The sequence below is a fragment of the Labeo rohita genome, chromosome 18, assembly GCF_022985175.1.
Source record: "Labeo rohita strain BAU-BD-2019 chromosome 18, IGBB_LRoh.1.0, whole genome shotgun sequence".
Taxonomy (NCBI): Eukaryota; Metazoa; Chordata; class Actinopteri; order Cypriniformes; family Cyprinidae; genus Labeo; species Labeo rohita.
This window is the reverse complement of record NC_066886.1, coordinates 21948021-21962366: the sequence shown is the minus strand read 5'-3', so window position 1 is coordinate 21962366 and position 14346 is coordinate 21948021. Positions and strand designations below refer to the sequence as shown.

The window sequence follows — 14346 nt, the reverse complement described above, 5'->3', positions numbered from 1 at the left end:
CTAGCGACTTGCTAATCATGCTAAAATCATGCTAGCGACTTGCTAATCATGCTAAAATCATGCTAGCGACTTGCTAATCATGCTAAAATCATGCTAGCGACTTGCTAATCATGCTAAAATCATGCTAGCTTGACTTGCTAATCATGCTAAAAATCATGCTAGCGACTTGCTAATCATGCTAAAATCATGCTAATGACTTGCTAATCATGCTAAAATCATGCTAGCGACTTGCTAGTCATGCTAAAATCATGCTAGCGACTTGCTAATCATGCTAAAATCATGCTACTTCTTGCTAGTCATGCTAAAATCATGCTAGCGACTTGCTAATCATGCTAAAATCATGCTAGCGACTTGCTAGTCATGCTAAAATCATGCTAGCGACTTGCTAATCATGCTAAAATCATGCTAATGACTTGCTAAAAAATCATGCTAAAATCATGCTAGCGACTTGCTAAAATCATGCTAAAATCATGCTAAAATCATGACTTGCTAGTCATGCTAAAATCATGCTAATGATTTGCTAGTCATGCTAAAATGCTAATCATGCTAGCATGCTTGCTAATCATGCTCATCATAAAATCATGCTTGCTAGTCATGCTAAAATCATGCTAATGACTTGCTAAAATGCTAAAATCATGCTAATGACTTGCTAGTCATGCTAAAATCATGCTAGCGACTTGCTAGTCATGCTAAAATCATGCTAAAACTTGCTAGTCATGCTAAAATCATGCTAAAATCATGCTAGCTTTGCTAGTCATGCTAAAATCATGCTAGCGACTTGCTAGTCATGCTAAAATCATGCTAGCGACTTTGCTAAAATCTTGCTAGCGACTTGCTAGTCATGCTAAAATCTTGCTAGCGACTTGCTAGTCATGCTAAAATCATGCTAGCTACTTGCTAGTCATGCTAAAATCATGCTAATGACTTGCTAGTCATCATGCTAAAATCATGCTAAAACTTGCTAATCATGCTAAAATCATGCTAGTGACTTCATGCTAAAATCATGCTAAAATCATGCTAGTCATGAAAATCATGCTACTCATGCTAAAATCATGCTAGCGACTTGCTAGTCTAATGCTAAAATCATGCTAAAATCATGCTAAAATCATGCTTGCTACTTGCTAGTCATGCTAAAATCATGCTAGCGACTTGCTTCATGCTAAAATCATGCTAAAATCTTGCTAAAATCATGCTAAAATCATGCTAGCGACTTGCTAGTCATGCTAAAATCATGCTAGCGACTTGCTAGTCATGCTAAAATCATGCTAGTGACTTGCTAAAATCATGCTAAAATCATGCTAGTGACTCATGCTAAAATCATGCTAAAAAATCATGCTAAAATCATGCTAATGACTTTGCTAATCATGCTAAAATCATGCTAGCGACTTGCTAGTCATGCTAAAATCATGCTAGCGACTTGCTAAAATCATGCTAAAATCATGCTAATCTTTGCTTGCTAATCATGCTAAAATCATGCTAACTTGCTAGTCATGCTAAAATCATGCTAGTGACTTGCTAATCATGCTAAAATCATCTTTTTGCTAGTCATGCTAAAATCTTGCTAATCTTTCTTAAAATCTTTCTAAAATCATGCTAGTCTTTCTAGTCTTGCTAAAATCATGCTAGCGACTTTCTCATGCTAAAATCATGCTAGCTTGCTAATCTTTCTTTTTTTAACTCTTCTTTCTTTTACTTTCTTTTTGCTAGTCTTGCTTAAAATCATGCTAACTTGACTTTTTTAAAATCATGCTTTCTTTTCTTTCTTTCTTTCTAACTAATCTTTCTTTCTTTCTTTTTTTTCTTTCTTTCTTTTTTTTCTTTCTTTTTCTTTCTAATCTTTTCTTTCTTTCTTTCTTTCTTTTTCTTTCTTTCTTTCTAACTAATTTTTCTTTTTTTCTTTATTTATATCTATCTAGCCTATCTATCTTCAAACTTTATCAATCAAACTAAAACTATTTCAAACTGAAAACCTTTAAACTTTCTTTAAACTAAAAGCTTTTAAAACTACTTAAAACTTACTGGCTAGGCTTTCTCAAGCCAACTTAAAGTTTGCTAACAAACTTTTTATCTAGTTCTTCTTCTTCTTCTTCTTCTTATTTTTCTGACCGCAAATTTTTTGGACACTAACTCCTCCTAGACCGTTCAAGCTACATACTCCAAACTCGGGTCAGATCTTCATACTGTTCTGACTTAGTGTGCTATATCTTTTCAGACTGGTTTGAGTTATGGTTTTCTTAAAAATTAATATTAAAAATCATAAAAAGTCCCATAGACTTTCATTGACCAAAAGTCCATGTCTGTTTGAACTATGTTTAATGTAAACTGCTAGAAGCCATTGATACTCAATTAAGCTTTAAGCTATCTATGTTCTTTCTAACTAATAACTAATCTATCTATCTATCTATCTATCTATCTATCTATCTATCTTCAAACTTATCTATCTATCTATCTATCTATCTATCTATCTATCTATCTATCTATCTATCTATCTATCTATCTATCTATCTATCTATCTATCTATCTATCTATCTATCTATCTATCTATCTATCTATCTATCTATCTATCTATCTATCTATCTATCTATCTATCTATCTATCTATCTATCTATCTATCTATCTATCTATCTATCTATCTATCTATCTATCTATCTATCTATCTATCTCTATCTATCTATCTATCTATCTATCTATCTATCTATCTATCTATCTTCAAACCTTATCTATCTATCTATCTATCTATCTATCTATCTATCTATCTATCTATCTATCTATCTATCTATCTAAAATCTATCTATCTATCTATCTATCTATCTATCTATCTATCTATCTATCTATCTATCTATCTATCTATCTATCTATCTATCTATCTAATCATCTATCTATCTATCTATCTATCTATCATGCTAAAATCATGCTATCTATCTTGCTAATCATGCTAAAATCTTGCTAGCTATCTATCTAAATCATGCTAAAATCTATGCTAAAATCATGCTATCTTTTATCTATCATGCTAAAATCTATCTATCTATCTAATCATGCTAATCTTGCTAATCATGCTAAAATCATGCTAATCTATCTTGCTAATCATGCTAAAAAATCATGCTATCTACTTCATGCTAAAATCATGCTAAAAATCATGCTATCTATCTATCTAAATCATCTAAAATCATGCTAGCTATCTTGCTAGTCATGCTAAAATCATGCTATAATACTTGCTAATCATGCTAAAATCATGCTAATGACTTGCTAGTCATCATAAAATCATGCTAAAATCATGCTAAAATCATGCTAAAATGCTAAAATAAAAATCATGCTAAAATCATGCTTGCTAATCATGCTAAAATCATGCTAGCGACTTGCTAGTCATCATGCTAAAATCATGCTAATGATTTGCTAATCATGCTAAAATCATGCTAGTGACTTGCTAATCATGCTAAAATCATGCTAGCTGACTTGCTAATCATGCTAAAATCATGCTAATGATTTGCTAGTCATGCTAAAATCATGCTAGCGACTTTTGCTAGTCATGCTAAAATCATGCTAGCGACTTGCTAGTCATGCTAAAATCATGCTAGCGACTTGCTAATCATGCTAAAATCATGCTAAAATGCTTGCTAGTCATGCTAAAATCATGCTAAAAATCATGCTTTGCTAGTCATGCTAAAATCATGCTAAAATGACTTGCTAGTCATAAAAATCATGCTAAAATCATGCTAGTCATGCTGCTAAAATGCTAAAATCATGCTAGCGACTTGCTAGTCATGCTAAAATCATGCTAGCGACTTGCTAGTCATGCTAAAATCATGCTAAACTTGCTAGTCATGCTAAAATCATGCTAGCTAATCTGCTGCTAAAACTTGCTCATGCTAAAATCATGCTAAATCACTTGCTAGTCATGCTAAAATCATGCTAGCGACTTGCTAGTCATGCTAAAATCATGCTAGCGACTTGCTAGTCATGCTAAAATCATGCTAGCGACTTGCTAATCATGCTAAAATCATGCTAGCGACTTGCTAAAATCATGCTAAAATCATGCTAGCGACTTGCTAGTCATGCTAAAATCATGCTAATCATGCTAAAAAAATCATGCTAGCGACTTGCTAGTCATGCTAAAATCATGCTAGCGACTTGCTAAAATCATGCTAAAATCATGCTAGTGACTTGCTAAAATGCTAAAATCATGCTAGCGACTTGCTAGTCATGCTAAAATCATGCTAGCGACTTGCTAGTCATGCTAAAATCATGCTAGCGACTTGCTAATCATGCTAAAATCATGCTAGCGACTTGCTAGTCATGCTAAAATCATGCTAGCGACTTGCTAGTCATGCTAAAATCATGCTAGCGACTTGCTAGTCATGCTAAAATCATGCTAGCGACTTGCTAGTCATGCTAAAATCATGCTAGCGACTTGCTAGTCATGCTAAAATCATGCTAGCGACTTGCTAGTCATGCTAAAATCATGCTAAATTGCATCATGCTAAAATCATGCTAGCGACTTGCTAGTCATGCTAAAATCATGCTAACGACTTGCTAAAATCATGCTAAAATCATGCTATGACTTGTCATGCTAAAATCATGCTAAAATCATGCTAAAATCATGCTAGCGACTTGCTAATCATGCTAAAATCATGCTAGGGACTTGCTAGTAATGCTAAAATCATGCTAGTGACTTGCTAAAATCATGCTAGCGACTTGCTAATCATGCTAGAATCATGTTGGCGACTTGCTAATCATGCTAAAACCATGCTAGCGACTTGCTTTCTATCATGCTAGCAACATGCTTTCTTTCTCTAATCTAATCTTTCTAACTAATCTTTTTTCCTTTCTAACAAATCTTTCTTTTTTCTTTTTTTCTAACTAATCTTTCTTTTTTTTTTCTTTGTTTCTAACTAATATTTCTTTTCTTTCTTGCTTTCTTTTTTCTAATCTTTCTTTTCTTTTTTTTTTTTTTTTTTAACTATTTCTTTTCTTTCTTTCTTACTTTTCTTTCTTTCTTCTAATCTTTCTTTTTTTTTTACTTTTCTTTCTTTTCTTTCTTTTCTTTCTTTTTTCTTTCTAACTTTCTTTCTTTTTTTTTCTTTTCTTTTTCTTTCTAATGCTTTTTCTTTCTAACTAATCTTTCTTTCTTTCTTTTTCTTTCTAACTAATTTTTTTTTTTTTTCTTTCTTTATATCTATATAGCTTTCTATCTTCAAACTTTATCAATCAAACTAACTAATCTTTCTTTCTTTTTAAACTTTCTTTAAACTAAAAGCTTTTAAAACTTTTTTTTTTATTTATTTCTATCTAACTTAAAGTTTATCTATCTTTTTACTTTATCAATCAAACTAAAACTATTTCAAACTGAAAACCTTTAAACTTTTTTACTTTAAACTAAAAGCTTTTAAAACTAGCTTAAAACTGGAAGTGACCCTACAAGGCTGGAATTGAGGAACCCTGCTTTAGAGGCAGTCAGATCCAATATCCAAAGATCCCAAAAGTAGTTTTTTTGGAACTAATAAACTTTTTATAATGAGGAAAATCCATTTAATTGCTAACAGATTTTTCATTTTTTGGCGAACTATCCCTCTAATTATAGTTTTACATTTTACAGACCAACTACGGATCTAAAATGAGGAAAGCTTTAGTATATGCTAACCTTTTTTGGCCTCCGCTCACACTCTAAACTGATCTGACGGGCAGTCATGCATATCTATTTATGTTGAGGAACATACAGCAAAAAAAAAGTGGGAACAACCCTAAAGAGTCCTCTAGAGCAAGTAAAAATTTAAACATGTTCCTTACCACTCTCAGAAGTCGTCTTTGCTCCTTGAAGGTGGCACAGCAGCCTAAAACCCCCGTTACCATGACAATCACCCCAGCCATGATGAGTATATACGCAGAGACAGCGTAAATCTTTGAGGACAACAGACTGATGTAGTCGCTCTTCTCAACTAGCGTCCAGATGCCCACAGCCATCACTGCACCTCCTGCCAGCTGGAAAAAGATTTAAAGTGAATTCTCAGTGGATCCAAATTATATCCTGCCCCACTTTTTCATTAATTCTCCAAGATATTGTTTCACTTGGATATACATCAGAACATTGGGGGAATAAATAATAAAAAAAAAAAAAATGAAAGGAACAAGTTATTTTCAACTTAATGTCTTAGAATTTGAGACGTACAGTACTGCATTAAATGGTTAGTTCACCCAAAAATAAAATTTGTATCATCATTTACTTTGGTTAATCTTTAAGACACAAATTAATATATATTTTTTAAAGAAACTCAAGAGGTTTCTGTGCTTCCTCCATTGATAACCAAAACTTATATCCAACCATCCAAAAAGGTTATAAATGCATCACAAAAATAATTCATATGAATTGTGATGTTTATTCCCAGTTATGTGAAGAGATAGAATTGATCTATATGATGAACAGATTTAAAAGAAACTTTTATTCACATATAAACACATATAGAGAGCACCACACATGGTAAACTTGTCTGTCATGTATGCGCTGCACGCTAGTACGCTCCTTGGTTCTCATGCATCACACATGCACATTCAAGCTTTCATTTTTACCATGTGACGTTCTCTATATTTGTGTGTGTCAATTAGGGGTGTAACAGTACGCAAAACAGTATGTTATTAGTACAGCAAGAGGAAAAAAAAACCTATTACTTGCACATTACTACATGAAAGGTTACAATAAACAACATTGCCTAAAACTTTTAAATTCAGTTGCTTTCGATTTTTAGATACAAACATGAAAATGGGCAGTTTATAGTTTATAGTAAATAATTTAACTTCTAATTACAACACAATACAATTTATACTTCAATTTATTGCTGAAATATAATAATTTACACATGCCAAAGAGCAATGTTATGAAGGAGTAATTTTCCAATGCTATTGCTTGCGGTGTAATGACACTTACTGGATATGTGCTGTTCAGGTGAAGACTGGGCATTTAAACATACGTAATTATTCAATAAAGACTATTCAATAAACTTTTCTCATTTTTATCATCATTACTTCATCTCTCAGTTCTGCTCTTCCTGGGCTTTATCAGTCAACTTCTTGACTGATGGAAGACTGCTAATACAGTTTCGGGTACTAGACAAAACAATGGTTTTGAAAACCAGATAAGACTTGCTATTAACAGGTTTTGGGTAACAGACAAAACTCTAAAATTTCTAACATGTAAACTTGATACAACATAGCGAAATGCTTTTCTCTAGAGTTTATTTCTCTAGCAAACTTATGAGGTGTCGACACTGAATGACTTGCCTGTGGTAATTCCAAGTAACATTGTTTACTGAGCTCTCTCTTGAACTGCACCTTCATATCCATTTTCCTTTACAGTCTCTTCATTTTCCATGGTATCTTTCTGCATCTCACTTTGTGTGTGTTTGGTTTTTTCACTTTATTGTACCTGTCACTTTTCATATCAGCCATTTACTGTTATGAGCAGAACTGTCTCCACCTTGTTGCAAAACAACCACCTCATTATATTCTATTTGCAGTAACAATTTAAATGTAAAGTATCGCATTATGACCAGGTGTTGTTGTTTTATCTTAAAATGGCTGAAATACTATAGATTTAAAAAAAACGATATTTTCTAAATTGTCTAAATGTAAAAATTAGTACAATAAAGATTACATAATGATATCTTTACAGAAAAATCCTAATACTGAACATGTTATTGCATTATCAAGAGTCATATTTTTCTCTTACCAAAATTTATCATGGTTTATTACAGTAAAAGTATAGTGACCATGTTTTTGTTGGCTGATGATTACAATCTGTTTTAATTTACAACCATAGTTTTACTACACATCTAGTCTCTATGGTTAGTGTAGCAAAACCATGGTTAGTTTGTGGTTAATTTTTGTAAAAGTTGTGTTGTTATTTGCCCTAGCTCCCTCTGAACATGTTACAAAATGATGTTTTATAATATTTGTTGCTAAATTGCTACCGTAACTTTACAGAAGATAATAATGATGTCCTTTAGCATATAGAGTATTTAGAGTTTAGCAGTTTAGTTTAGTTTCGTTTATAGTATTACTGCTGTAGTTTTGTCTTTGTTTACTTGGTTAAGTAAACAAACTGGTTAGTAACTCTAACGAGCCTGTTTACAGATGAAACTGACCTGCACGTGAAGTCCTGAACAGGTCAGTAGTTTTGCCTCTATGATCCACCTGGGCACTTCCACTCCATTCTCGAGTCCCTCGCAATGTTTAACGTTACTCTGATAGAAACCGTTTTGGTGGAGTGCGCGCGAGCTGCATCGCATTGCCAGTCAAGACTAACCGATCCATGATTTATTACAGATTTGTTATCAAATTGTGATCCACCAAATGCTGATTAAAACTAAAGTAATGAGCCTGGTTTGAAAAAGGAGAAGTCCACTTCCAGAACAAAAATTGACAGATATAGAGATAATGTACTCACCCCTTGTCATCCAAGATGTTCATGTCTTTCTTTCTTCAGCCATAAAGAAATTATGTTTTTCTGAGGGAAACATTTAAGGATTTTTATCCATATAATGGACTAGGGTATGGTGCCCTGATTTTTAACTTCCAAAATGCAGTTTAAATGTGGGTTTAAACTATCCCAAATGCGGTTGTAAATGATCCCAGCTGAGGAAGAAGGGTCTTATCTAGCGAAACTTCTCGTAATATATCGTCTTATATCGCTGTTTTACCTTTTTTGTTGATGGTGTTTGATCTTCTTTGCATGTTCACTTTGCAAAGACTGGGTCGGTACTTCTGCAGTGATGTAGATTGATTTTGAAATGATTTTTGAAGTTGAGGGAGAAAATACAATTGAGTTTTTCGACATACCCTAACTGTCTTGAGGCAGAATACACAGAGTTCAGGGAGAGCAAGACAAGGCGAGCGTTCAAGATTTTAAAAAAAAGTATTTAAATTGTATTTTTTTAATGATAATAACCAATCGTTTCACTAGATAAGACCCTCGGCTGGGATCGTTTACAAATCACATTTTGGATCGACTGTAGCTGCATTTAAACTACATTTTGGAAGTTCAAAATCGGGGCACCATACCAGCCCATTATATGGAGAAAAATCCTGAAATGTTTAACTCAAAAAACAATTTCTTTACGGCTGAAGAAAAAAAGACATGAACATCTTGGATGACAAGGGGGTGAGTACATTATCTGTAAATTTTTGTTCTGGAAGTGGACTTCTCCACGCCCAACAACTGAAGCAGCAAACTTCTAATAGCAAAAAGCAAAAAAAGAAATAAAAAAAATACAACGGCATGTAAATAAGTGGGCGTGGTTAACTCACGTGAAGCACGCACGAGACTGAGACGCTGCCATTTGTCAAAGAAACAGGGAGAAAGACAAAATAACTGATCAGGAGGATCCACAAAGCTTTCAGTTTTCTAGTGGTTTGTTAATGAGGTGATATAGCAGAAAGCATTATGAGTTAAGCTTACTTGACTACAACAGTAAATATATTAATGTAGTAACGATTAGAAATAGCCTTAAATAATGTATAGATCATCCGCATCTTTCCGCCTCTTGTGTACAGTTATTTTTAGTGGTAATGAACAACCTTCTTGGGGCTCTTAAGCTTTTTCACTTTTTGAATTGTAGTCAGTGTGTGGTGTGTATGTTTGGGCATAAAAAAAAAGATCTACAAAGTTACGAATCTCAAAGTCTAACATTAGGGGGTAGAAACACATGGCAGGTGCAGCTGGTGTACACACAAGCATTGACTACAGTGCCCGCGATCAGCTCCAGTGGCTGTGTCGGAGAGATTTACTGATCATACAGTGTAGATAGCTTCACTTATAACACAAGTATTTTTTAATACTCTTTTTAATAAACTTGCACTAGACCAGGCTAGGCTTATCAGTGATGATGTTCTTTGACAATATTAATGTTCTTTGCTCGTTTTCTGTAGCTGCTTTTTGAATAACTGTGAAAACCATTATAATTAGTAATCTAGAATGTTTTTAATCAATTGTTGTCAATGTTAAATACAATTAAGTCATATTAAAAATACAAATTAAGTCATATTAAAAAAAAAAAAGTATGTAAATAATTCAATAAATTAGCATGATAATATCATGTATCAGCGATCTCACAGGCTAAAGATAGGACCCTACACTACTGCAGCGTCAACTATACCTTAATATATCCTTAACTATAATCGAGCAGACAGAACTTGGTGTTTTGGCAAGGGGAGTGGCAGTACTGGAACTCTGTCCAAGCTGTTCGCCAATCACAACACACTGGGACAGCTTACCAATCACAACACATTTTGTTTTTCGGAAGGCGGGCTTTCATTTAAACCTGGAACTAATCGAGCCATTTGTGCCAGGCTGGGGAGAAAGGTATTGTAATAATGTAAATTATGTGAAAAATAAAGCATTTTTCGACCCACCAAGCATGAGAACATGTTCTAGTACACCCCCCCAAAACAAAATCAAGAATTTGTAAAAGAGCACAACAGGACCCCTTTAATCCTTTAAGACCTGAAGGCATTTTTGCCTCCCTGAAAGTGTTGATTTTTGACATATGCAAAAATAATGACTCATAACTCCAAAACTGTAGGAAGGAGAGACAAAAGGGAGATCGTTTGAAAGTAAACTTTCTCTCTTTTTTTTTTTGAGAATATTTATATTTGGACACTCTCCTGCTGAGAAATAGCTGATAAAAGTGTAAGAAAAAATTGTGCGCTCAAGTAAAATTTTCTGATCTGTCTTATTTGACATTCGATAGCTCAGGAAAGAAATAAGGTAGGTGTAATTTTCTTTTTTTAGTGATGCTCTGCATCATTTTAGCTGTATTTGTTTCAAATTGTGTGGCGATAACATAAGGTGTTCAAAAGTTACAGCATTTTGGATCAAAAGAGGCCTTTTGCTTAACTCCTGACACCCTTGAAAGCATTTTAAACACTGTTGCTTTCTGAGTGACATACACAAAAGTAATGGGTCATAACTCCAAAACCATAGCAAGGAGAGTCAAAAGGTAGGTATCGTTTGATAGAAATCTCTCTTTAAATACATCATTAAACACTCTCATACTGAGAAATAAGTGATCTATTTTAAGAAAAAAAAAAAAAAAAAAAAAAGTATTCTCAAAGGAAATTTTCCTATCTTTCTTATTTGATATTCAATATCTCAGGAAAGGAATAAGGTATGAGAAAACTTCTCTTTTTGGTGATATTTTGCAATATATGGGCTGTACGTGATTTAAATTTTGTGGTGATATCATGAAGTAATCAAAAGTTACAGCATTTGGAACCAAGGTAGCCTTTTTCTTAGCCCTAAATTGTTGTTTTCTGAGTGAAATATATTGAAGTAACACCTCACTCAAGTTTAGTCAAACCCCCAAACAATTATGCTTGTTTTATTTTACTCTGTGAGACCTTTCAAACGATAATATGACACATGACTATCTGAGCTGTATGCCGTTTTTGACATATTAGAGTACATGGTACAAAAAAAAAAAACATATTTCATAAATTATGAAAACTGTTTTCCTACTTATCAGCAAATAACTCAGCATTACTTAGGAGTTATTCAAAATGGTTGGATGCATTTGAAAGCTGAATTTCTAAGCTTTAAAATGGTACCTAGTTATATATATATATATATATATATATATTAGTTAAAATGACAAACGTAAAAACCATTTAAATGTGATAACATGCGCATTTGGGGTTTTATGTGTTAAATAATTCGATGAGGCATATCTTTAGATCTAAATGGCACATTATGTTAAGATTGGACTCTTTCTAATTGGGAGAATTTTCTGAAAATATTGCCATGCCATTTTACATGATCTAAGCATGTTTCATGATGTTATGAACAAAAAAACAAAAACAAAAAAATGTGAAAATTACCTTTTGCAGTTTATGTGTGTTATATCATCATAAGCAATATCTTTAGATTTTATGGACTCTTTTTAATTGGGAGACTTTTTTGAAAATAACGACGTGCCATTTTCATGAAGTTACAAACAAATACACAAAGTGAAAGATGTAGCTGTTTTTTCAGCTGCGCCCCACGTGCGCCCATTGGATTTTATATGTTATAGATCTATGAGCCATATCTTTGGATCTAATGAACGGATTATGGTGATTTTAGGCTCTTTTTAAATCGAGACACTTTTCTGAAAATAATGTTGTGCAGTTTTCTACAATCTATGTGTGTTTTATGAAGTTACTGCCAAAAGCGGTAAGTGAAATGTATAGTTGTTCTTTTTGGCTGCGCCTCAGTTGCGCCTGTCTGATTTAATGTGTTACAGCTATTTGATAAATATCTTTCGATCTGATTGATGGATTGCAGTAAATTTGGGCTCTTTTTAATTGGGTGAATGTTCTGAAAACAATGCCATGCCATTTTTCAAGATCGAAGCATGTTTTTTGAAGTTATGAGCTAAAACCTCAAATGACAGCAGCCTTTGATATTTTTTGCTAAGCTAACTTGTCCTCTTTTTTTATGTGTTATAGCTCTATGAGGAATATCTTTAGATCAAAATGATAGATTATGGTGACTTTAGGCTCTTTTAATCGGGAGAATTTTCTACAAATAATGACATGCCATTTTCCATGATATATGCATGTTTCATTAAGGTAACAGCTAAAACGCTAAATGAAAGCTGTGTTAGATTTTTTTAGACGTCTTGTGCAGTTTTATGCATTATAAATTCATGAGGAATATCTTTTGATATAAATGATAGATTAATGCAAATTTGGTCTCTTTCTAATAAGGAGACTCTGCTCTGAATAATGATGTGTATTGTTCCACAATCTGAGCATGTTTTATAAAGTGGCAAGCAATAAAGTGACATAAACGCTGGATCCATATATTATTTTCGTACGAGTCCGGGGGAGACTTCTCGTACAAAAACACACTCAAGTTTAGTCAAAGCCCCAAACAATTACACTTGTTTTATTCTACTCGATGAGACCTTTCAAATGACATATGACACATGACTATCTGAGTTGTATGATGTTTCTGACATATTACAGAACATTGTGCAAAAAACCTATTTTGTAAATTATGATTTTTTTTTTTCATTTATCAGCAAATAACAAAATAATGTTTTGTTGATCAATGGAGTGGTTTGAAAAATATGATTATTATTTTTTTTGCGGAGGGGGGGCCTCCCACCGGTGGTACATTTTGTTTTAGAGGAATTACTCAGCACTCCTTTAGAGTTGATCAGAATAATTTGTTAAAAAGCTGAGTTTTTAAGCTTTAAAATGATACCTAATTTGTTATTGTGCCATTTGGTTTCAGTTTTCTATTGGTTCTTAAAGACACGCAAACGGGAGCGTAGTAGGTTTTATAGGGTTAAAACAAATGTACATAATCCTGTATCTGATGCAAAATTATTAAATACTGAGAATGCAACAGCACACATTATATTTTTCTAACTCCAAACGATCGGACACTGATTGAATCCAGCTGATAATAACCTCCTTTGATTCGATACGTATCTCAACGACGCAGAAGGCACGCACGCACACGCAAAGACGAGTATGAAATGCTGAGCAGCGTGTCAGTCTTCACCAGGCTGGAGTCAAAATGACGTGGTTAAAAGGTGTGTATAATTTAAATTACTTAGTCAGCACTAACAGTAGCTGATGTTCAGTTTGCATACTGCTGCTTTCCTTCTAGTGACTACTGAGCTCTTTCCTCTCTTGATTAAAGCTCCAGGTGAATCTGTTTGGGTTTGATTATCATGTCTATTGCACTGAAATTATGTGTTTTAAAGCCATATAAAATTAAACTTCTGATATATGTTTTTCTGGGCGCACACATCCGAAGCACACAAACAGAAAGCGGCTGTCACACAGCATGTGAGTGGGTGGACTGTTATCATTATAGGGTGGTTGTGTACACACACTGCCAACACACTTTTATGTTCAAACAACATGTAAAAGTGAATTTTGCATAACAGGTGCCCCTAAACAATAAAGAGTTAAAATGTTAATAAAGAAAACATCTATTTGAAATTTTGCTTCAATGTTTTCAAAGATTTGAGCTCCAGGGCGTCAGTGGGCATTCAGCACTCATGAACCCACCGAGAGCAGCCTTACCTCGGCCAGATCTTCTGAAATTAAGGTCTGTATAGTGGTTAAACTGAGATATAATTAATTTGGGTAAATCTAACAGACAGTCTTTGGTCTCATTAATCTATTATTTGTTCCAGAGCAAATAGTTTTGGCTGAGGGTAAAATCTCATCACATTATATTTTATGTAACTTCAATGTTATATATCAGGACACAGTCTTTGTACTTTTGACTGAATTGCAACTTTTATGATGGCTGTTGTTGTTGTCTATTAAATATCATTATTCAATAATTAATATATTATA

General features: G+C 33.5%; 1 protein-coding gene across 1 annotated transcript in view; it reads right to left on the bottom strand.

Moving 5' to 3' along the window:
* Positions 1-14346, bottom strand: part of cd151l (CD151 antigen, like) — a 37092-nt gene that overhangs the window by 19259 nt on the left and 3487 nt on the right. The window contains exon 3 of the mRNA XM_051135139.1: positions 5785-5976. Coding sequence (XP_050991096.1) covers positions 5785-5976 — 192 coding nt within the window. The remainder of the gene's footprint in view (positions 1-5784; positions 5977-14346) is intronic.